Raw genomic sequence first — 24,439 nt, 5'->3', positions numbered from 1 at the left:
GAGGAGGGTTTGATGTAGGGCCATTTAGATTGATGGGACCATAGAGGTTTTTAACGTGGAAGTCAAAGAAGAAGACTGGTGCCAAATTGGTATTGGATTAACATGTACCAGACCACAACCCAGTCGTCCATGTGTGGACTAGATTAGATTAGATTGCTTCTTCCAATCCTTAATTAAGAATGCAAATTCCATTATTTATTCTTAATTGAAAGAAAGAATACTAGAAATGTAATAATAATAATAATAAATTACTTAAATAATAGATTATTTATGAAATTACTGTAAATTATTATTTAAAAAAGCATTATGTTTGATTGAATATAAAATAAATATTAAAATATTATTTTATTTAAATATTATAGATATTCTTAAGGTATAATTATTTTACGATATTTTTCATATTATTTTTATATTATTTATTATATTATCCTTAGTAATAAAAAATTATATAAAACCATGCAAGGTAATCTTTAATTATTTTGATCCAAATGCCCTGTACTGCTTTGCTTCCTTTCAGTTGAGCTGCTGCTCTTCCAGGCTGTGGATCTTCTGTCTCTCCAGGTTCCTCCACTTGTTCTGCAGATTCTGCCTCTCTAGCCCGTTTACTCATCCTCCAGGTTCTAAGGTTTCTTGCTGCTCTGCCTCCAGCCCCTTCCCTTTGCTCTGCGAGCTGACTGGGTTGTCTGCCTGGTTTCTTTGCAGGACCTGGTGCCTGCTACTCAAGAATGTTCAGGCACTGGTTATTTTGTTGAATCCCTGTTTTGGTGTAGACAGTTTTGTGTATTTTCCTCTTGGCAATCAATCCTACAGTTTCTTTTGTAAAATTTTTGGTAGTTGCTTGTTTGTTCTCCTTTGGTAGTTGCTTGTTTATCCTCCTCATGAATCCTATCGTTGTAGGAATTTTAATAGATCTTTCAAGAGGAATTGATTTTAGCCTTCTTAATTTATATGAGCATAAGCTGGTCTTCTCAGTTTGTTCTCCGCTATCCTAGCTTTCCAGGCGCGATGAACTTAAGTTGTTTTTGAGTTGCGTTTGTGGCTCGTTGTTTGTTTGTTTGTTTGTGAATATATTATTTTACTTTAAAAAACAAAAAAAGCCCTGTATTTGGAGCAGAATGCGCAGATGAAGGAATTTAAAGAAGAAAAGGGCAAGTGATATTATAGCAATTTGAGGAAGCAATAATACTTGTATATATTAGCTAAAAAACCTATGATAATCAACCTTTTACTAGAAGATGGGATTGTGTACCCACAAGATGCACATGGATAGAAGATAGTACTGGTTAATGACAAAATGTTTATGTAAAGAGTTAGCTGATCAATCAAGAATTTAGAAATGTCCCTTTCGAATTCGAGCACAGGCTAAAGCTCCTACTAGGACACCTCCCAAATAAGCTGCTCCTGAGATATTACCATTTCCCTGCAATATCAAAATAATTCTTATTCAAGCTCACATCAAACTGATGATATGGGTTATGAATCCAATCTGGGTGAAATCTGAGATAAATGTAAGAATTTCTATTGGCATAAAACAACACAACAAAAATAGCAGTCCAGACAGAACAAAGTGAAGATGTACTAGAAGCAATCGTCATTATTGCTACTGCTCACATTGTGCGAAAATAAGCTCAAAGTACTATGCCTTGTCTAATTAATGGAATAACAATTTGTTACTTCTTCATGGTACCTTATTATCACCATTTAGATATCATAAGGTTACAGTGTTCAAGGAATTATGGTTTACAAACAAAAGGTAAAAAATGTAAAAGATGAATGCAACTTACATTTATTATTAACAACATATCCTTCCCAATTAGAAAGGCTCCCTGAAAAAACAAAGCAAAAAAGTTTTTAGCATATTCAGATTAACCTCAAACAAGCATTTCCAGCATAAATTTCAAAGAGCTTACCAGTAACATGACACGCACAGGTATACTAGAGAATTCCAGATAGATTGCAGCTTCCAGAATCGGAAATATATAAAGCCAGATGAGCGCATTTACAGCTCCAATTGCCCCCTAAAATGACAAAGAAGTACTTAAGGTTTAATGAATTCCACAAATTATCTACAAGAAAAAAAAATGGAAAATCTGATTATGAATGGAGGAAGAAAGTTAACTTTCTGATGCTTTTCCTCCCTCTTCTATTTTTATGATAAATATCAAAGAAAATATGCAGGCCTATATGAGAAATGCATTATTTTCATCTAAGGCAATAATGCTCCTAGTTGGGTGCATTATAGTGTACAATAGAGAAGGCAAAATGGAATTAACAAAACAAGCATTCTGATGTTAACTAAGCAATCAAGTAAACGTATTATGAAAACATTTACAAGATTTTTAGAAAACAATGAATTAGTTTATTAAATTGGAAAGGGCATAAAAGATACTAAATTTTCACCTTTAACAGAACATAAATGGACCCTTATAATATCAAACCAGAACAATCATTCTAAATGGATGCTAATATGAAAGAACTCGTACCAGTGCAGGAGTCCTGGAAGGGTCCTTCCACATAACTTGCCCCTTCAGATTGCAAAAAGGGCAAGAAGAGAAGCAATTAGTTCACAAACATATTAAAGAATTTTGCATATCATTAAGAGCAGAACTCTATACATATCAACATTAATATTCCGATGAACAAATACAAATTTTATTAAAATAATTTGTTAGGAAGATGTCATCAACAACCATGCATTATTGTGTACTAATGATGATATGTCATCATGTGATTACATGATTTTGAATTAAAGATAAAGTATCATATTAGTGTCTCAATTGATACTCATTACAAGTGCACATAGTCTTACTCTATTGTTAAATCGGAAATTCACAAAAGAAAAATATTAATCAAATTTTAACCATCATGGAAATCTACTTCAAATTTTGTCACATATTGACTTACAACAACTAGTAAATCCAATGATTTGTCATCTCTCCCTAGAGTGGAAATTCAAATATTATTGGAGCATTATTGTACCTTTGATCTCAATGCCAAAAATGCATGGTGCACCAAATGGAGCACTGAGCCACCAATTGCTCCAGCTAGATACAACTTCACCAAATATCCTGGTCCTAAAATGTCTCCAACCTGAAAAAGTGAAAACTCAGAATATACAAACTAACTGACCAAACCATATAAAAAGACTCAAAAAATATAGAGAAAAAATATTAAATTTTAACTTGCCAAACAAACAAGAACAAGCAGTTATATTAGCTGTCACACAACAAGAAGTTCCCTATTCCAAGTCCCAATTATTTGTGTAAAAACAAAAGCATTCAAATCATTCCAGTATATATCTTCTTATATATGCTATTATCAGTCTACCTATAGCTTAATCATCCATAAAGCTCAACAGTCTTCTAGAATGCAAAGAATACCTTAAAAACTATGACCCAACGGCTGAAACTGCCAACAGGATTCACAAAACATACCGATTTGAAATGATTTGGAGAGAAAGATATCTAATTTTCCTTTCCATTATTTCTGAAGACTAGAATACATGATCTCCATGCATTTTAGCATGGAAAGCCATACAACAGCTATTCCATGCATAGTTCAATAATGTAGGTCACCTTTTTACAACTAATGATGAGGTTTCAATTGCTGAGCAATGAACTTGACAGAAACTTTGTGTGAGAATCTAACAGCAAAAGGGAAAAAAAATTTTAACCAAACAAGAGATTTACAAGGCAGTCGTCATACTGTAAGTCCCAACAAGCAAAGCCCAATCATGTTTGACGTCATGTGCCCCAACTCAGCATGACTAAATGCAGAAGTTATCATTGTGTGCACACGTCCATGTAAAACATTGTCTAATGAAATCTGTTCAGAGAACATCAATAAGTTAGGATAAAACAGTAATAAAAAATAAGGCTATTGTTAGAATAAGATGCTAAGCAATTCTAGCCAGCCTATCTTTCAACCGTGAGCTTCTGAAATCTAGGCCATGGTGAGAACTACAAACACATTTTTTTATAAATATTTATACTGTATTCCATACAGGATTATAAAGATATGCTCTATTTTAACTACAATAAAATAATAATGCCAGTAGAGGTTCCTAAGCATTCTTTCTTCACCCAGATCCCTAGCATAACAAGAAAATCTATATTTCATGATTTAACAAGTGCTAAGCAAAGACTGAGGACTTACAGTAAAGTTTTTCTCCATAAAACTCTGATCTGCAATTTTCCATAAGTAAAAAACAGCTACATTAGTTATAATCAAGCCCAAAACAACATCATCACCTGATAATCGTTGGAACCATGATCTCCTACGAATATGAGAAGATATATCATTGACATATGAGAAGTTGTATATACCGTCTAAAGCTACAAGTTATTTAGAAAGAAACACAGATCTCTCGAAACTACATTCATCAAGAAGTTCATACATCACTTACATATTCACTATGAAAAAAATATATATACTCCAAAGAAGATTCATCTAAGCCAATAGAGTGGTTCAATCAAATTGAAACATGATTCATTAAACAAAGGGCAAGGTTTTTAAACCTCAACATGAGTAGAATATCTACAGATTGCACAGATCATTTGATTGATTCCCTTGATAACCAAACAAAAAAATAAAAATAAAAAACTACGAAGGGGACATTAGAAACCTCAAGACATTACGATTCTATTAGTTCGTATTCACGCTTCTAACCAAATCAGAATTAGCCGCCTGTATTATTCATTTTTTCTCTTTTACAATGTGATCTTAGAGATTACAGGTTATCCTCCCACAATCATACGAAAATAAAACAATTAAGAAAATTTGAATAGAAAAATATAAAATCACTTGTGCACGCAATTTGTGTTACGTTTCTGGAAAAAAAGAGTAATTTTTGTTCCAAGCGATTCACTACTTCAAAGTTCAAAAGAACATACAATAATAGAAATACTTGATCATGACATCAGAACAATTTAGGATACAGTTCCCTTAAACATACAGCTAAAAAGTTCCTCAATATCACAAAAAAATCAAACGGAAATTCCATTTTTTACTAAAAATATACAATTCTCTGAGCTATGTTCGGAAGCAAAGAAATCAAACAGACCCACAAAATGGAAAAAATAATAAAAGAAACACATGAATATTACCGGCGAGAAGAACGAGAACTAGAAGTGAACTGAAAACTCCGATTTGGTAACTGGGCCCTAAAGAAGAAAACTTTATACTTTAACAAGCATTTCCTCAACTGGGCACTCGAGAAGCACAAGAAAGAGCGCTGCAGACGCAATAGATTGAAGAGAAAGGTGTGAGCTTTCAATGACAGAGTGTGGTGCGAGGTCCATGAAAGTTTAGTGTGACATGAGTGTCTAGAAAAAGAGCTGAAAAGAGGGTTTTGAATGGTGGGTTTTGTGTTGAAAGTGGTGAAAGCGTTGGAGAAGGTGGAGGCATTTGTGGGTGTTCCGCGGAAATTGGAAGCTTGCCTGAGTTTGAGAAGTCTCTGCATATTCTGTTTTTGGCGTATTGGGAGGTTTGTTAAGGAGGCGAATCCTTTGCTTGTTAGAGAGGCTCGATTGGCATGCCAACCAAATGTTAGAATAAAGGTCAAAAGAGTAATTTCAACCGACGGTTCAGTATTGTCAAACCTATATTCGTAATTTTATTTAAACTAAAATACTTCTTCGTGGGTTGTTAAAGTTTATGATTGTTATTATAAGCTGTTATATTAAAAAAATAAAATATTATATTATTTATACCCCTTCAATTTAAAAAAATCAATAATTTTTTTATCTTAAAAGTTTAAAAAGTTATACCTTCTTTTACTAAAGATTATAATTTTTTTTCTTTTATTTATCTGATGATCAAATTGATTGTGGTCCACTTTAGTTCATCTTTTTTATTTGTCATCAATGAACTTGACCGAAGACAAGTGAAAAGATGATGAATTGACAAATGATCAAACACAATGATGGAGACCATCGACAAACGAATCATTTATGTTTTGATCGGATTCTAAAATAGAAATGTGTTCCACTTTGAATTTGGTCAAATCATGGTTGATTAATCTATTGATGACTTTCATGGATGTGTTTGATCATCCCTCAATTCGTCATCTTTTCGTTCACCTTTGGCCAAGGTCATTGACGGCAAACAAAGAAGATGGGTTGAAGAGGGTCTAGGCTGGCTTTGATCACCAAAGAAGCAAGAGAAAGGGAAATATAATTTTTAAAATTTTTGGGTGAGGGAAAACTATTATTCTTTTAAGCTCCGAGGTGAAAATGAGATTACTTTTAAAAAAATATTATTAGTTAAATAACGTTTTTATTTTTAGATTTAACAAATTTTATTAATTTTAATAGTTAATGAATTTGTATTTAAATTTTCAACATTTAACAAATAAGAATTTAAAAATATACTAAATCTTAAAAGAGAATATATCTTTTAGCCTAAAATAAAAATATATAATTGGTGCATTCAAGGACGTGGTTAGTACTAGCATAGTTCAAGCTTGAATTCATGGAGTATCATTTAATTAACTTTTTTTTAAATTAGTCATACTTTAAATCATTTTATATATTTAAAGTTTATAAATAAAATTTTAAAGGTATAAATATAAAACTTAAAATTTTTAAAGATTTATAATATTTTATTCAAATTGAATCATAAATCTATAAATTCATTAAGTTAACTAACATCATTATCAAACTCGACTTAAAACTTAATTTACGTTCATCTTAATTAAAAATCAAGCCTAGTGTAATCGAAGAGAAGTCAATCATATGAGTTGCTCATCTTATTTGTAGCCGTAAGTAGATTAGAAGGATTATTAGATTGGATAATTAAAAATTAAATGTATAAACAATGTGAATAGTATTATATGTATAAATAATAACATATTTATCATATGATTAGACAATTAAAAATTAAAAATAAAATAATAATTAATCGTATAGTAACATATTATTATTTGCATATAAAATTATATACAAAAACATATATATTAATAAATTCCATTAGCTAGAAAAAGAAAGAAATATCTTTTAATAGTATAGTGTTTTTATTTCTTTCTCTTTCATTTTTTTATTCTCATTTCTCCCTCTAATTTCTTCTTATTCCATCTTTTTCGACTTTTCCACTCACCATAATCCTCATGACCAAAATCTCTATTAACTAACTCTAAAAATTAACAAAATTAGTGAAATATTAAAACTTTTAAAGAAAAAAACTTGGATTTAAACCTTTATTACATTTGTAAAACTTTGACTTATATGTCTGAGGTTTAGCTATTCAATCAATACGGACGGAATCCTCAATTACCTAAAAAAAAAAAAAATCTCTATTAACCACTACAAAACCCTTCTTAATATTTTTTTTTTTAAATTTTATTTTACATTGCATATATAAATGAAAATATGAAAAAATGAGTTGCACATACAAGCACTACTATGAAAAACAAGAACCAAGAGACAATCTCAATTCTTTCAATTTGTGGACAATCAAATCGCTATATTCTTGAACTGAATCATATGTACTTTATTTGGTATGGGGAATCCTAGAGAACTGAGGTGGTGGTTTCGAAATTGGTTGTAACTTCTTCTCTTGCCTAGATTCATCTTTAGTTTTCAAGAAGAACGGGTTAGGAGTGTCAATGGACATGCACCAGAAGGCTTCTCAAAAGACCCTAATAGGCCTTTTCAATCTCCTGGCTATGGAATCCTCCTTTCTCATGTCTTTCACTTTGATTGGTCTGTTTTGTTAGATAAACTTCAAATCTTTGTTGTCTCTCTCGGTTCCCCCGTTCTCAGCTTAAGGGTGATGGTTTACCATTCAACTTCCAACATCACTCCTTAATATGCCTCTGTTTCTTACAATAGGTGCACCACAAGTTCTCTGTGTTCTTTCCCCCCGAGGATCTTGCCAAGTGTGTCTTCCCCCTATTATGTCTAGAGTTGTTTAGATTTAGTCCCCAAGGTTGATCCCTCTAAAGCTTGAGCCTCGAGCATCACAAATTGCAAAATTGACCCTGCTTCAAACATCAGAGGTAATTTCTCTTTTGCAAACTGCGGACACGCCGACAAAGTAAACGTTTGAAGTGCAACGAAACATAGAATCATATTAAGACGCCAACAGCTTAACTATAAAGCTCAAGCATGAATATTACACAACCTGCTGGTTATTATTCTGAATCCAGACATGCCATCGGTAGTTGATGATTGCCTCGTTATCAGAGGCAATTTATTTGTCCCAAGTAATATGGGGCATTCATGTGACACCCAGAATGGGATTGGTATGAGTTTGTATGGTACAAGCACTGATATTATTTGCTTACAAGTGTGGCCTATCTGTGATCTTAATTACGCAATGTTGTTTGAAACTAAATTTCAGTTTTGGGTCCTTGTAGTTGTCTTCTTACTAAAGCAGTATATACACCACCTTTGCTAAGGAGCTCATCGTGAGTGCCACTTTCAACAATCTGACCATCAGAAACAACTGCTACAGTGTCTGCGCTTTGCACTGTTGATAGCCGATGTGCTATCACAAGTACAGTCCTTCCCTTCATCAGAGAATCCATGGCATCCTACATAGTGCAGATGCAAAAATTCGGAACTTAAATGATTGAAAAAAATGGTGTTTATAAATGGTAGTATGTGAAGCAATGAAAGTGAATTGGACCTGCACTAGGTACTCGCTTTCAGCATCCAGAGCACTCGTGGCTTCATCTAGGAGAAGAATTTTGGGATTCATCAGTAAGGCTCTGGCTATCGCTACTCTTTGCTTTTGTCCTCCAGAAAGCCTTACTCCTCGCTCTCCAACATGAGTTTGATATTTGTCTGGGAATTTCGATATGAATTCATGCGCATTGGCCATTTTCTGCAATTTCCCGTCATCAAAATAATTAGATACCACATTATAAGGAGAAGGGATCTCTGTAGAGTAGAGATAATATGTCTTACTGCAGCATTTTCAACATCTTCACTGCTTGCTTTACCATCACATCCATAGGCTATGTTCTCCTCTATGGAACAGTTGAAAAGAACAGGCTCCTGGCTCACGATACTAATCTGAAAAATGGACTCTCCGATCAATGTGAGCGATCATAATATTATGTTTTTAGTTTCACAGTTAATGCAATGAAGGCCAATATTACCTTTTTATGCAGATGTTCATGTGAAATTTCCATAAGAGGAACCCCATTTATGAGAATTTTTCCCTGGATTGGATCATAAAACCTTTCTATCAAGTTGGCTATTGTGGTCTGCAGCAGAATTATATGAGGGAAGTTAAAATAAATTACAATCTAAACATATTAAAAATTCGTTAACTTAAACAGCAAGAACCATAATAAAAAGAAAATACTTTTCCTCCACCACTAGGACCAACAAGAGCGACTTTGGAGGCAGGCTGCAGTTTTAGTGTTATACCCTGAAATAACAGAATCCATCGAACATTCCATTAGAATTGAAGTTAGACATACACACAGTATTCATCAGAACATCTAAGTAGTTGAGCAAGAGAATTACCTTGAGCACCATATGGTTTGGGCGGGATGGATATGCAAACCAGACATCATTCAACTCCACTTCCCCATCTTGATCACTACAATCGAAAGAAAAATTGTCAAATTTAGAGTTTCCTTACACTTCACCATAGTTTCTCTCATAAACACTCATATATGCAGAATTTGAGAAAGGAGAATCTCATGAACTAACCCTAATGGACACAGGTTTCCTGACTTTGGCATGGATGATTCTCGGTCCAGAAGCTGGAAAACCCGCCTACTGGCTCCTGCAGCTTTCATTGCAACTGTATACAATCCTGACAGTCCAGATACAGAGGACCCAACTACAAAATGAAAATAGACAAACATGGTTAAGAATCTGGAAGCTCAATAATGAACTTATTGCATAAAAATTATACCATCCCAAAATATGCTTGCATGAAGCAAAGATGAATTACCTGTGAGGCTGTAAAGAATGAAGGATGTAAGAGCACCTGGGGTCATGGAACCTGTGATTGTCAAAGTAGCTCCATATATCACTACCACAATCACTGATATTGTAGATGCTGCATTCAGACCTCCAAAGAATAGTCCAACAACTCTCTGCAGCAATAAACAACTGTAGTTATATGAGGCAATGGGGAAAGAGATAAAAGAACAACAGGAAACTCACAGCTTGTTTAATTCCAAGCTTCAGTGTCTCATCAACTTTCTCTGAGTAGCGTGATATCTCATAAGTTTCTTGTGCGAAAGATCTTACTGTGCGAATAGCACCAAAAGATTCCTGAAGAACAATTGCACAGTGGGGCTATAACTGTCAGAAATATACCATAATACCAGAAAAATAGTAGTGTATTAGTTGTCCTCCACAATTCTTAACTTCAAAGATACTATGAGCATTGAATTTCTTCTTCTGACAACTCCCTACCAACAATTCCATGATATCACAGACGTGGCAGGGTTATACAATTTCACCAGGTATTTATTCTACAGTCTATAAGTTAAAGTCAAAGATTTTAGTGGCATATACAAACCTCAGCAATTGAAGCAGCTGCTGCAGCCGCAGCTTGAGTCTTGTGAGAAAGCTCACGAAGGAAGCGACCAAACTGACGAACAGCAATGGAAATAGCAGGTACAACAGCCAGAGCCAACACTATGAACAAAGATTAAAGCACATAACACATACCACATCAATCACCTTGGCTACTGATGAAATTCGTTAAGCTTATAGATATTATTGGTTCAATGATTATATGCTTACATGTTAACTTCCATGATGTTGCAAACATGAAGGCAAGGCCAACAAATGCAGTTGATAGATTTCTAAGCGCCTCAGACAGATTCGTGGTTGCAGCATTTTTTATGATCTGTGTGTCTTCAGAAAGCCTGCTTAGAAGCTCCCCTGTCCTGGTAACATCATAGAAGGCTATTTCCTGGAAAACACATCAACCATATTAAACATTAATGACTAATTCATATTATCTAGAGGAAGAAGAAGACACAGAGAAATTCTATCCCAGTATCTGGATGGAACATAAGTGGTTAGAGAAATTGGCACAAAGCTGACAAAGGTAGATTTCTTTTTACCTGGCTAACAAGGTGGTTAAATAAACTCTTTCTTAGCCTAGCAACAACCCTTTCACTTGCAGCAGAAAACAGCCATGCTCGCAGTGCTGTGCAAACTGACCTGAAAAGCAAAAAAGTAAAACTTATGAGACGCCATTAATATGAATAGGATAAAAAATAGATAATTTTTACACATTTAGTGTTTCAAAAGATCTACACACTGGAAAGTGACTGCTAATCTGTTTCTTCCACTTAATTTTAAAAGTCTGTTATGAAAGCTTGCATCTTTGGAACACATCCGGTGACAATTTTAAGCTAACTGTAGGCATGAAGTAATTAGATTAATCATCAGCTATTAGGGTGCTACAAAAACGGTAGCTCTCAAAAATCTTGATCACATCATTCATGTGTATGTTTTGTCTTGGATGTACAGTTTGGACACAGCTCTAGCATTTCTTTGATTGTATAAGTTTCACAAATCAAAAACTTTTACACAGGATCAAGCAAATGAACTTAAAGTTTCCCATAACTTTCTACAGAAGTGTTGGACATTGGTGATCACTAAGCATTCTATCTTCAGGTGTCTGACAGTGTAAATCTCTAAATAGGAGAAGTGCTCTATAAATAAATAGCATACTAGGAAGCAAATAGACAAGTAAATCTTTCTCCGATAAGAAGCAAATATAATCAAGAGTAAGCAAGCAATTATCATACCCAACTACAACAATCAGAAGGATCTCGAGAATGGTGTCCCGGACTGCATTTAAAGCTGCAGCTTGCTTCTCAGGTGTTCCAATATCTCCTGAGACAATGTCTATTATTTTCCCACCAAATTTTGGCTGCACATATTTAAGAACCAGGTAAATCATTCTAAATTCAATTTGAGAAAGGGGAAAGCACCAATACAGAGAATACATACAATCAAGATGCTAGACACAGATGCAATCAATAGAGCTATGGTAGCAATTATCAGCTTCCCTGCGTCAGGTCTTGCCTGAAATGTGATACAACGTCAGCAACTTCAACATTCTCAATGATCAAATATAAACACTAGCAGCTAGCCACTTACAAGTGCAAGTACTCTACCGACCCCCACGTTTGCAGCCTGAAAAATCAAGAATAAGTCATCCCTTCATTATAAATAGCAATATTGGCATGATTAAACATAAACCACATTTACCGGTACTGCATCCCCATGCTCAAGGTCTGTCAATTCACCATTTGCTGCATCATCATTTCCCTTTTTCCTTCCCTATGTAAGAATGAAAGTCAAAAGTAAGAAAATACGAGAACACGATTGAGATTAAAAAGAATTTAAGCCCATAACCGATCCTCCACAAGCTGCTTACGCCATGTAAAATTTAACATAAAATCCCAGAAAAAAAGCACAGTAAAAATCAACACTTTGCGGACATTGGACGTGTTAAGATATCATCTTTATAAATATTCCACAGAATAAAGGGAAATGGAACATGTAACTGCAATTCACCAAACATTCATGACGGCATAAATAATGAACCTTAGCATGAAAAAAGAACACAAATCGTACAAACAGATTATACAAACGAGGAAAACTAAAACATTCCACCAACCAAATATCCAAGAAAATAAAAATTATGAACCAGAAATCAGCAAATGCAACATGTACAGCCCTTAAAATCGAAACCAAACCAAAAAGTAACATGTGGAAACAGAAGGGGAATTAAGAAACTTACACCACGATCCAACAAGGGAGCTCTCTCAGCCCCAAGACCAGGGCCATGTCCATTCATCCTTAATAACCTGTCTTTCTTAGCAATCCAAACAGAGAATAACAAAGAGAAGGAAGACTGAAGAGTGATAAGTCTGCGGTATTAAGTTCCAAGAAATTGTGGAGGAAAATGCTCGTTTGTTTGGTCAAACGTGTAATGAAATTGAAGTCTTTGAGATACCGAAAATTCCACCGAAAACGTGTAATGCAATGAAAGGGTAGGAGGAAGTACGTTTTTCACTTGATTTTTATTCCAAACATATCATAATCAATCATTTCATATAATCAAATTTTATTTTTTTATGTTATTCTATTAATATCTAACTAATTTAACTAATTAATAATAATTTTGAAGAATAAATTCTTATTTCCATAAATCACAAGTTTTTAATTAAGAAACAAACAAAAATATATAATATAAGGGTTATAGATCAATACTGATCCGAATTAGAATAAGTTTTATGTAGGATATTCACAAAATATTTGCTATTTAATGTTCAAAGCTTGACTGAAACTTATATTTTTAAGATTGAAGAAGATAATATTTTAGGTATTATGCTAGACTTTATAGTATAAATATTTAGTCTATAAAAAATAAAAATATATATGCAGGCCTAAAATGATGGTATTTTTTTAATAATTATTTATATAAATAAAATTTATCAATTATATTTTTATTTGACTTAAGCTTAAATCAAATTACTTTTTATTCAAACTAAACTTGAGTTGAACTTAAACTAGAGTATTTTCTATTTAAGTTTAATTCAAACTAAAGGATATTTGAAATCGGTTAGGTTCATATCCACTCCTACTCGAAATTTAAGAATGTAGGTGAGAAGGATGCTAGACTTTAGGGTTAGAGGGGTATCAAGTCTTTTTATTAATAATGATAGGGGTAACTTACGTATTTACTTCACAGCCAGAAGACTTATTCCCACCTAAAGTTTGGTGAAATCTCAAACTTTGACTCGTTAACTTTCAAAAACTCAAATACCTATCTTTTAGACACTCGGACGTGGTTGGGAAATGAATCGCTCAATGGATCTTCGAGTGTCATCCAATGAAAAATGGGAGACAAATTGCTCAATGGATCTTTGAGTCGCGACTGAGATCTATCGCTCTTCAAGTGTCGGATGAAGACAAAAGTTATCGCCTTTCCTTTTTCTTTGGCCATTGACAGAAGATAAGTGGGAAGGTCGACTCCAATCGCCAAAAAAGAAACTAGAAAAAATGCAAACCTAAGGGGAAATGATCACTTTTAAATTTTTAGTAAGGGAAATTGTTATATTTTCAAACTAGAAAAGGGAAACATAATGAATTTTTAGGTTTTCTTAATATTTTAATTAAATAATATTTTTATCCTTAACATTAACAATGATTTTTAATATAATAGTAAGTATTTAGGTTTATAAATGTTAATAAGTGAGAGTTTGAGATTTTACGAAACCTTGAGCGGGAATAAGTCTTTTGGCCTTACTTCCCCATACAAAGTTAGATGCCAACCAAAATTTAAGACATTCAACAAGCCTTTTTATTGTTAGGTTTACTCATTGCATGGAGTAATATTTGTACAAACAATTTCATTAATCCATACATATTATCCGTTGTAATAATATATGATTAGATAATTTTGACATGAGAAAGAAAATAAATAATCATATCATTTAATAATAAAGTAATATTATACATATATATTTTAAATACAAAAATATATATATATACTTATACGTATTATCATATAATTAGATATTATTTTATCTTTAATTTAATATTATCTAATTATATAATAATACATATAAATATAAAATTATTTATATAACTAAAATAAATATACATAATATTACTCTTTAATAATAGATGGCTGCTTCAGTTTGTATAAAGAAATTAATAAAATTATTTTAACCATATCTTTAAGCAGATCTAGGAGCACTACCAAATATGCCATGCAGTTTTGTTCTACCTTTTCTTTAATAATTGCATATAGTTTTATTATATTAATTTTTATCTAATATTTTATTGGAATATCAGAAAAATAAAAATAAAGACATTAATTTAGGACATTCAACAGTAAATTGGCATTAACTTTAATGCAAGCAAATGAAGATTTTATTATGACCAATTTGAATCAGATTTTATTTGGTTGGAGATATTATCGAAAGATTATAGGAAGGGTAAAAAGTATTATCAATAGAATGATTAATAAGTGTTATCAAGATGATAAAAAATGTCAATGATGACTTCCACCATGTCAAATTGACACTATACCACTAAGTTATATCTCTTCCGTGCCCACACCAAAAAATAAAATTGACTAATCCTAAGGTAAGGGGTCAAGAAATTGAATGCCACTATTCTTGAACAACTTAGAACTACGCCAAAATGATACCTTTATTTTGATGCTTTCTAGCTACTTTATCACCTACTTTCATCTCAAGTTTCTGTGAAATATATACACAAATTCTTTATAGATTATAACTTAAACTATTTTTTTGGATTCATCTTACATCAATAACTTGACCCTTCTGTCTATAGGTAGTTGACATAACTAATCTGTGAATAACAAACTATCGCACTATAAAAACTAGATAAGTTTGATTTATGGGCATTGACGCCTTTTAAAAAGATCTACTAAATTCATTGAATTGTTTCAAAAAATCAAAACGATTAGTTATTAATAAAATTTTTTGTCGGTTCTTTGTAAAATATTTATTTGAACGAAGACTCTTAAACATATCCTAAGCTAAACTTGGATGATCTTATTAGATGATAACTATATATATAAATTTAATGGTTGAAAATCAACGGATATGACATGCCTATAATTTATATTTTAAACCTAATATGAAATCTTGTATGGTTTTTCTAACGAAAACGCTCAACTTCCTTGAACATGTTTCATGTATATCTATTTTCAATTGAGTTGTCCTTTTTCAATGATTCACGAGGAAGGTATTGGTATTATTCTAACACACTAATATATTGTATGGTTGACCATGGAATCCCAAATGCTAGTGCTTATTTGAGCACCAATTACAATTAAGGTTGGTGGGTATTGGAAAATATCTATATTTTTTGGTCCCTCCAAATATAAACATGTCAAAATCATATTTTGTAAATATAAATTTAGCATATTCGACGTTAAGTTTGTGGTGAAATTCATCTGAATATAATACGAAATATTGACGTGAGACATAGTCTTTGTGTATTGCTTTTCGGTTTCCAGGAAAGGAGAAGAGAAAGTCTTCTAGGTTTTTTTTTTTTTATGCGTTAATCATATAGGATGACCTTTTCTGGAGATTTAAATAACAGTTTAACGATCATCAATTACCTTTTACAACTGTCTTCTAACAGTTAAACAAACCAGATTGATTCGATTCATTATGAATGAACCTAAACTCCATATATATGTTAAGTATATCTTGATACTCAATTAATTATTAAAATTAGATGTACATAGTTTTATTATAATTCTTTTCCAAATTGGCTTGTGACGATTTGAAATCAAAGTTATATGATTGTCCACTTTACCTCATCTTCACCTCCACCTTCTTTTAAGTGTTCATAATTATCTTATTAATTTTGGTGGTATACTAATAATTTTGTCCTAGACTAAATTTAATTAATTGCCCAAATATATATTATGAATTTCTTATCATTTAGATCAATTAATTATGTATTAATTTTGATATTGAAAATAAAATAAATATATTGTTATTTATTCTAGCTTCTTAAAAAATAATGAACGAATACATATTTTTTTAAGTCTGTGTTCGATACTACAAGGCCATTGTTATTGATTTTTTTACCCCCCAAAAAAATCAATTGGGCTTCTTGGAGGCCCGTAATCAATATGAGCCCATTACCCAACATATTTTGCAGTGAAGTGGAGACCCATCCAATTAATAATATTACGTATATATATATTTTTTGTATATAATTTAAATATATAAATAACATGTTAATTATGTGATTTAATTTAAAATTATTTAATTATATAATAATATATTATTTATATATTTAAATTATGTATTTAAGATATATATACATAATTTTATCAATAAAGACGGAGATGACTCAAATTAAAGCAGCTTAATTAGCAGGTGCTTAAGCATTAATTATTATTCAAAACTAAGGGGCATGCTGTGTTCAAAGTGGTACAACAGAAAACCAGGCAGAATATGCGGGTAAATTCCTTTGACCGGCCCAGCAATTATGATTACATAAACATATTGACTTGTACTTATTCAAGTCAATTAACCAATTACAAGTAAATGAAATTTGACTAGTGTTTTGAGTGGAGTGCCTATTAAGTATCAACATTTTTTAATTTTAATAAATAATTTTAAGAGTTAATAAAATATTAAAATTTAAAAAAATCTGAATTTAAATATCGATCATATTTATGAAATTTTAACTTATAATCTTTAAATTTAATTAAAACGTCATCACTAATAAATAAATAAATAAATAAAACATGAGATTTTGATTATTATAATTTTTAAAATACATTAATATTATATGAAAGATTATAAAGGGGGCAGTTTGAGTAATATCAAAATCATTCATAGGAGATTTACAAGTAGCAAAAAGTAGACGAATAGCTTTAGCCGAAAAACAACATATGAACTATGATTGTAAGCTCGAATCCTACTGTGAAGTAGACTTGGGTCATCAATGTGTTCATTCATCATTTTTATAACCCCAAGAAGACCAAATCAATTGATGAGTTCTATCATGCTTTCCACTCCATTCCTAATTTATTTTCTTAAAGCCTAAGGCTATGAGAGATAGAAGTACTTCCCTAGCCAAGAACTCAATGTGTTACATCATTCTTCATCTCGGAGAGAAGCATTTTATTTATATAAATGAGAAATTTATTGAGAAAGTTGGAACACTAATTGGGTCATCAATGACATAAGATATTAGATTCTATATCAGTTATATATATATATATATATATATATATATATATATATATATATATATATATATATATGTGTGTGTGTGTTGCATATCAAAACCTCAACTACAGTGGAACTTGGTGCTACACATGTGGCAACATTAATATCTATGATCATCCCACTTTAGAATCATCATATCTCCCTATTTGGAAATCTTAACAAGAAAAATCTCTCCACCTTTTTATCATGGCTTCCAATGATAGATCCCAATTTTAAATGGTTCTATGCATATGATCAATCATAAACATGCATGCACTTGAAGAGAGAAGCAAAGAGAGATGATAATATAATTGATATTGCTGGGTACATCTAATTTGGTTACTTTGCGTGAATATCATGACTTTTGTAAGATTTAGATCTTTGAATGAATCTAATTGATTCATCTCATTTTCAAACCTAACTAGCCAACTACTTAGATCTCTGAATTCATGGTCAAATTCTTCGAAGGTTGTCCTAAGATTCTCCAACGCAACATGATACGACTTCCCACATTCCCATGCTTTTAATAAAATCAAAATTTCAACATTGAATTAAATATACAAGAGAATTGCTCCTAAATTTAAAAAAATAAGAATACCGCAGTTGGTTTATCGTTGCAAGCGTAATCCATAGTAATACACTGATTAACAATACAAGAACAAAGAAAAGTCAGAAAGCTTGCACAGAACTACGAAGTTGGTGAAGTATGAAATCGACCCAATGGTCAAAAGCTCTACATAATGTCTGGTGATTGTCTTGGGGAACAAATTAAACAATTAACAGAGTGGCGTAGGAACAAATTTATTGGACTATTTAAGTCTTATTAGAGAGTCGAAGAGGAATTGTATTTATTTTAATAGTGATTTGAAAGCAGTTTGAGAAATTGAATTACCCAAAAAAGATGACATTCAACAAATGCCGGTCCGGATGTTGTCTAAAGTTTGTTTGTGGCCAAACAATAATATATATAGCTTTATGTTATATTCATGGCATCAGGCTTGCTTCCTGAAATTCTTTAATTTGTAGAAAACAATAGAATCTAGCTAATTGATAAAGAAGTTTGGCATGAGGGCATGCCATTTGATCTCACTTTAGTTGTTCTAGACTTTGAATTGGTGACTGGCTTCATCAAATTTTCCTTTAACTCGGTCTTTTTTTTTTGCCCGATTGACGTTGATACTGCATTTTTAATCATCCTTCGACGAGAATGAGATGATACTCATCAATATGATAATAAGAAACTAATATTATTGTCCAAAATTATTGTTTTTTATGCCCTAATTGAGGCAACATATAAAATGGAGGATTTATGTTCGATTTTACACTCTCACAAATGAATTTAAGTCTCTAACATCTTCTTATCTACTTGTATTGAAATGAGAGACCCTCGTAATGAATTGCTGGATTAAACTCCTCAAGTATTACTAAATTGGTAATAGAGCTCCACCGAAAGGGGTGGTCGTGCAGGCTCCACCATACCACCAGTGGTTCCTTGTAAAAGAAGAAAAATACACATGGTTTTAATAAATATATATGGCATGGGTCCATGTTGTTTCATCTTGTGTTTTAACACAAACAATTATAATTGACACTAGTTATGGTAAAATAGCATCAGCATGTATACATATAAGTGACATCATGTGAAACTATTTACCAATTCAGGTAATATTATGTAGAACTAATGAATTCCTAAAATTATCAAGAGAATCTTGATAAAGTTCCTGGAGTTTTTCAGTTAATACTTTGGCTATGTAAGAGTTTTTTGTATTTGTATGTGTCACACAAAATAAAACACAAATCACACACTGTTAAAAAGCCAACCGGTAAAGAAATCAAAAGAATGAATAAAAGGATATATGGAAGCTGCTTCGATTCGATGGCCTCAGCCAGTTTATCATCGGGTTTGGTTTGTTAATTGAGAGTTACGTTCATGGAAATATGGTGGTGTGGAAAATAAGAGAGTTTTGGTTCCTGTTGCATTTGAAGTCAGGAGATGGGAGACAGAGATGTAGAGAGTCTCATTTCAATGGTTATTCTTTTTCTCTAATTGAATTTCCTTCACACATGGAGGGACAAGAAGTAAAAATTAGAAACTACAGGGATGAAAAGGTAGAATAAATTCATTGAAAGCGAGAAAGACTTTTAGATTAAAGTTGATAGCTTTATATATAACATGAAGCATGATTGAATATATTTTACAGATAGGTAAAAATTAAACTCGAGATTTTTTAACAGATGAAGATTTACTTAAAGATGTAAGTTCCCATAGTACGGGAGGGCGGCTCCATAGCGCGGAACAGCTCAGTCTCTCTATCTTAATTTATTAAACCAGAGTTAATTGTTAAACCAAAGTTTGGTCAATCAAACTAATTAAGTGTAGAACATCTCCTTGATTTCTTCTATATAAACCCTCTCTCGACCAACTCTTGCTTCACGAGCTACTGCTTAATCAAACTAATTAAGTGTAGAACATCTCCTTGATTTCTTCTATATATACCTTCTCTTGACCTACTCTTGCTTCACGAGCTACTGCTTATTGCACACACAATTTCTCTCTCGGTTTCTTTCTAAATTTCTCTCTTTCATTGTTTATTTTCATTTTCGTGCAAAAATGTCAACCGATCACTATGTTCTTCCCTTCATTTTCTCACCTCATCATCACTCATTTCTCAGTTTCCTTTCTCTCGTTCTCTTTGTCTTTGTTTTCTCTTTCTTTTTAGCTCCCGGGGGCTTTGCTTGGGCTGTTTTCAAGTTCAGGGTCAGAAACCAAACACGGTGTGCCATTCCAGGACCTTCTGGTCTGCCTGTTCTCGGTTTGGTTTTGGCCTTCACTGGTTCTTTAACTCATCGTGTTCTTGCCAAGATGGCTGACTCTCATAAAGCCAAAGCTCTAATGGCTTTCTCCGTTGGGTTTACTCGTTTTGTTATAGCGAGCGAACCTGACTCTGCTAAAGAGATTTTAAACAGCTCCGCTTTCTCTGATCGGCCGGTTAAGGAGTCGGCGTATGAGCTTCTGTTTCATAGAGCAATAGGGTTTGCTCCATTTGGTGAGTACTGGAGAAATCTGAGAAGAATCTCGTCAACACATTTGTTTAGCCCCAAAAGAATAAGTTCTTTCAGCATGTTCCGGGAAAGAATCGGGCTAAGAATGATTGATGAGATAAAAAGTATATCAAAGAGAAACGATCAAGGTGTTGTTGAGGTAAGAAAAGTGTTGCACTTCGGGTCGCTAAACAATGTGATGATGAGCGTGTTCGGGAAGAGTTATGAGTTTGGTGATGAAAAGTCATCATCATCATGCGGTGGTGATGAGCTTGAGAGTTTGGTTAGTGAAGGCTATGAATTGCTTGGAATCTTCAACTGGGGTGACCATTTTCCGGTTTTGAGTTGGTTGGATTTGCAAGGAGTGAGAAAAAGATGCAGAAGGTTGGTGGGTAGAGTGAATATTTTCGTTAGAGAGATCATAGAGGAACACAGGGTGGAAAAGGCTAAGAAAATCAAAGTTCGTGATGAAGGTGATTTTGTTGATGTATTGCTTGAATTGGAACAAGAAAACCGGCTCACTGATTCTGATATGATTGCTGTTTTATGGGTATGTTTATTATTCATCCCTTCTTAATTCATCATCAATTAAGTTAATTAATTATGTTTCTAGGGTTTTATCTTGTTTTCACCTTTTCTTTATGCTTTTGGTTTCTGATTCTATGAATGGTGCTTTAACATTTGGTGATTTAATGGAAGAGAAGTTATTGATTATTCTCTTGAATACACATTTTTATGTCTGCTTGTTGTTTCCATTTGTCCCTTTTGTTATTTCACAAAAATCTGTCAAGTAGATGCTTCAATACGGTTGGATTGTTCACCTTTTTGGGTATCCAAAGGCGTTGAGAATCTGAATATTTCTCTCCTCTCTCTTTTTCTTTGATTAAATTTTATTCTCTTTTCTTGTCTTATATTCCTTGCTTTACCTTATTGATTGATCAAAAACATATCTTAATCTTAGCTATAAAGAATTTCATTTTGATTTTTTATTCCAGGAAATGATCTTTAGAGGAACAGATACAGTGGCGATTCTCCTTGAATGGATTCTTGCAAGAATGGTGCTGCACCCAGATATTCAAGCTAAAGCTCAATCGGAAATCGACATGATCGTCGGTATAACCCGATCGGTGTCTGATTCTGATCTCCCAAAGCTCCCTTACCTCCAGGCTATTGTAAAAGAAACTTTGAGAATGCACCCACCAGGTCCCCTCCTCTCATGGGCAAGGCTTGCCATCCATGACACCCAAATAGGCCACCATTTTGTCCCGGCCGGCACCACTGCCATGGTGAATATGTGGGCTATAACACACGATGAGGTGGTCTGGCCTGAGGCCAATGAGTTCAAGCCTGAGAGGTTTGTCCATGAAGATGTGGCCATTATGGGGTCTAATCTCAAACTGGCTCCTTTTGGTTCAGGTAGAAGAGTTTGTCCGGGGAAGGCCCTGGGGTTAGCCACAGTTGAGCTGTGGCTCGCTCAATTGCTTCAAAACTTCAAGTGGGTGCCTTCTGAGAGTAGTGTGGACTTATCTGAGTGCCTGAAACTTTCTCTAGAGATGAAGAACCCTTTGGTTTGCAAAGCTATTCCGAGGGCTTTCGCTTGATGCAAGCATGGATGATTGAAATCATGAATGGTGTGAATTGAAGTTCAGGGTTTTATTAGTTATACTAATGTTTAATTCTGAAAAATTAATAAGGTTTAGCGTTAACAAGGTGAGTGATAAAAGAAAATACAAAAAGCATTATCAGTATTAATGTTTTGAGTGATCAAGCTTTGGGTTTTGTTTGAAGATTGAACAAGGTGTTTTGAACGTTGAAGGCTTGCTTCTTTTTTTTCCCCTCGTTGTAAAAATGGAATTTTCATGTCATGTCCTTGTATATTGATATTGTCATATATGGAAATGGAATCAATATGTTTATATGTACATCTCAGTTTTTGTTTATGCAAATTTACATTTCATTTGTTCCTTTAAATTCCAGTGATATTTGGTTTTCCTAGATTTAAAAAAAAAATTGGAATTCTTCTTACCTAGAACTTCATGTTTGTTACATGACCTCTCATGCATATTATACTTTATGATCATTCAAGTCATGCAGTAAAATGTCATTGTGAATTCATCCCACTGAGCAAAAACAGATACTTCATGCATATATGCATGGCAAGATCATAAGATTTAATTTCTAGTTCTATCTAGTTCCAAACTTAAAGCTTTTAATTACTTTTACATAAGTAGTTTAAAGGAATTAGCTATATAGCATGCAAAAAAATTGCTCTTATTGCTATTGAGGTATCTCACCAAGTTTCAGCAAACCCTAGAGTAAGAAGGTAATCTTATTGATTAATTAATGCGCTGATGAAGAAGATGAAGAAATTTTGATGTGGGGATTTTTTATTATTAACATATTATCCATTATCCTTAAACCTTAGCAGATGAGAATGCAAAATGACCAATAATTGGAATACGTAAAAATTAGTGGCCAGTCTTAATCATTCTTCAACAAACTGTTAATTTATATTCTTGTTTTATAAAAGAAAAAAATATATATAATTGATCACACACACACAAGTGTTGTATATTATTGGTGGTCCACTTAATGTATTCTTCATGCCATGATATAATTCCGATTTGCGAAAATTAAATAAAATCCTTTAATTATTGATGGGTTAATTAAGGAATATATATTCACACACACATATCACTTACCTATCATCAATATACCTCCAAATGGAAGAATAATAAATTGTCTTGTATTTGAAAAAAAAGCGATGTTATGTATACCCACTTTTTGATATATAAATATATATATATATATATATATATATATATATATATATATATATGTGTTATCATGTGATTGAATATTATTTTATCTTTAATTTAAAATTATCAAATTACTTGATGACATATATCAAGTGTGTATCCATTTGTGTATGTAAAATAAATACACATAGAATACAAATATTTGTAAGAAAGGTAATTTGATCAATAGACTTCGGAGATTAGCAAAACTAGTAAAATATTAAATCTTTCAGAAAGAAAATCTAGATTCGAGTCTCTATCACATTTATGAAACTCTATCTTACTCATGAGTCTGGTTGTTATGTCCCTAGTAAATGTAGTTCAGAATAAATGAGGTGTAGAAGATATTGCATGCATGGTGGTCCTATAAATTATACCCAGAGGAATAATGTGTACGTACTAAAAATGGGTATCCACAGGACATATTAAAATATCAACTTAAAGTATCAAACATTTGTTTCATATTTATTCTTCTTTCACTCGCATTCTCATCCATTGGTTAACCCACATTTGATTAATCTTTCTCTTTAGCTTTATTCCTACAAGTTTTATATACGCATCGATCCCCTCTTGCATGTGTAGCCTTTTTGAATGAAAAAACCGAAGAAAGAATAACAAAATTAATGTTTCCTTAATATAATTTTGTTTTGATTGATCACCAAGAAATAGAATCTTGAAATGATTTGAAGAATAAGAACCTTATAAACCAAACAATGATATGGCTCACCGCTTTTCCTGGGATGCAAATCTTTTCTGAGAATATAAGTTTTTGAAGAAGAAGCTTAAACTATGCTATTCTAGCTTGTGAAAAGCTTGTATCCTTTCTATTAGTTCCCACCAGTAAAGGAACATTAAAGATGCAAATTAGGATTGAATATCCGAAATTATT

General features: G+C 32.6%; 3 protein-coding genes across 7 annotated transcripts; 1 reads left to right on the top strand and 2 right to left on the bottom strand.

Moving 5' to 3' along the window:
* Positions 1-1,167: 1,167 nt before the first annotated feature.
* Positions 1,168-5,529, bottom strand: LOC123210377 (RHOMBOID-like protein 12, mitochondrial). 5 transcript variants are annotated; one of them, XM_044628698.1, is made up of 8 exons: positions 5,106-5,529; positions 4,156-4,276; positions 3,706-3,825; positions 2,980-3,090; positions 2,484-2,525; positions 1,911-2,018; positions 1,785-1,826; positions 1,168-1,420 (listed from the first exon to the last, which is right to left on the bottom strand). In XM_044628698.1, exons 1-8 carry the CDS (start codon positions 5,459-5,461, stop codon positions 1,331-1,333), a joined length of 990 nt encoding a protein of 329 aa, XP_044484633.1. In that variant the 5' UTR covers positions 5,462-5,529; the 3' UTR covers positions 1,168-1,330. The 5 variants fall into 5 exon arrangements, with proteins under 5 accessions (XP_044484633.1, XP_044484636.1, XP_044484637.1 ...); XM_044628701.1 differs by having other exon boundaries at positions 4,156-4,372; positions 5,106-5,244; XM_044628702.1 differs by having other exon boundaries at positions 4,156-4,184; positions 5,106-5,244.
* A 2,519-nt stretch (positions 5,530-8,048) lies between these two features.
* LOC123212122 (ABC transporter B family member 25-like) lies at positions 8,049-12,982 on the bottom strand. Its single transcript, XM_044631176.1, has 17 exons — positions 12,736-12,982; positions 12,201-12,272; positions 12,090-12,125; positions 11,940-12,014; positions 11,735-11,859; positions 11,042-11,141; positions 10,716-10,887; positions 10,489-10,607; positions 10,128-10,238; positions 9,913-10,057; positions 9,666-9,798; positions 9,477-9,552; positions 9,313-9,378; positions 9,104-9,211; positions 8,910-9,017; positions 8,629-8,826; positions 8,049-8,533 (listed from the first exon to the last, which is right to left on the bottom strand). The coding sequence occupies exons 1-17, from the start codon at positions 12,790-12,792 to the stop codon at positions 8,330-8,332; spliced, it is 1,905 nt and encodes a 634-aa protein (XP_044487111.1). The 5' UTR covers positions 12,793-12,982; the 3' UTR covers positions 8,049-8,329.
* Positions 12,983-20,117: 7,135 nt separating this feature from the next.
* LOC123211142 (cytochrome P450 78A5-like) lies at positions 20,118-22,672 on the top strand. Its single transcript, XM_044629684.1, has 2 exons — positions 20,118-21,302; positions 21,748-22,672. The coding sequence occupies exons 1-2, from the start codon at positions 20,322-20,324 to the stop codon at positions 22,351-22,353; spliced, it is 1,587 nt and encodes a 528-aa protein (XP_044485619.1). The 5' UTR covers positions 20,118-20,321; the 3' UTR covers positions 22,354-22,672.
* The last annotated feature ends 1,767 nt before the right edge of the window (positions 22,673-24,439 follow it).

This window comes from Mangifera indica, chromosome 3 (assembly GCF_011075055.1).
Source record: "Mangifera indica cultivar Alphonso chromosome 3, CATAS_Mindica_2.1, whole genome shotgun sequence".
NCBI classification, from domain to species: Eukaryota; Viridiplantae; Streptophyta; class Magnoliopsida; order Sapindales; family Anacardiaceae; genus Mangifera; species Mangifera indica.
Note: the sequence above shows the minus strand (reverse complement) of the source record. Positions and strands in the feature narration are given on the sequence as shown.

Bases quoted from the DNA above. Each gene is read 5' to 3' on its own strand.
- LOC123210377 (XM_044628698.1), bottom strand. From the start codon at position 5,461: ATGCAGAGACTTCTCAAACTCAGGCAAGCTTCCAATTTCCGCGGAACA. The intron at 3,826-4,155 runs GTAAGTCCTCAG...TTCTCTGAACAG, and splicing joins TTATGGAGAAAAACTTTACT to ATTTCATTAGACAATGTTTT. The intron at 2,019-2,483 runs GTACGAGTTCTT...TTGTCATTTTAG, and splicing joins CTTCCAGGACTCCTGCACTG to GGGGCAATTGGAGCTGTAAA.
- LOC123212122 (XM_044631176.1), bottom strand. From the start codon at position 12,792: ATGAATGGACATGGCCCTGGTCTTGGGGCTGAGAGAGCTCCCTTGTTG. The intron at 12,273-12,735 runs GTAAGTTTCTTA...ATTCTTACATAG, and splicing joins CTCCCTTGTTGGATCGTGGT to GGAAGGAAAAAGGGAAATGA. The intron at 10,239-10,488 runs GTTTGTATATGC...ATTGTTCTTCAG, and splicing joins CAGCTGCTTCAATTGCTGAG to GAATCTTTTGGTGCTATTCG.
- LOC123211142 (XM_044629684.1), top strand. From the start codon at position 20,322: ATGTCAACCGATCACTATGTTCTTCCCTTCATTTTCTCACCTCATCAT. The intron at 21,303-21,747 runs GTATGTTTATTA...TTTTTATTCCAG, and splicing joins ATATGATTGCTGTTTTATGG to GAAATGATCTTTAGAGGAAC.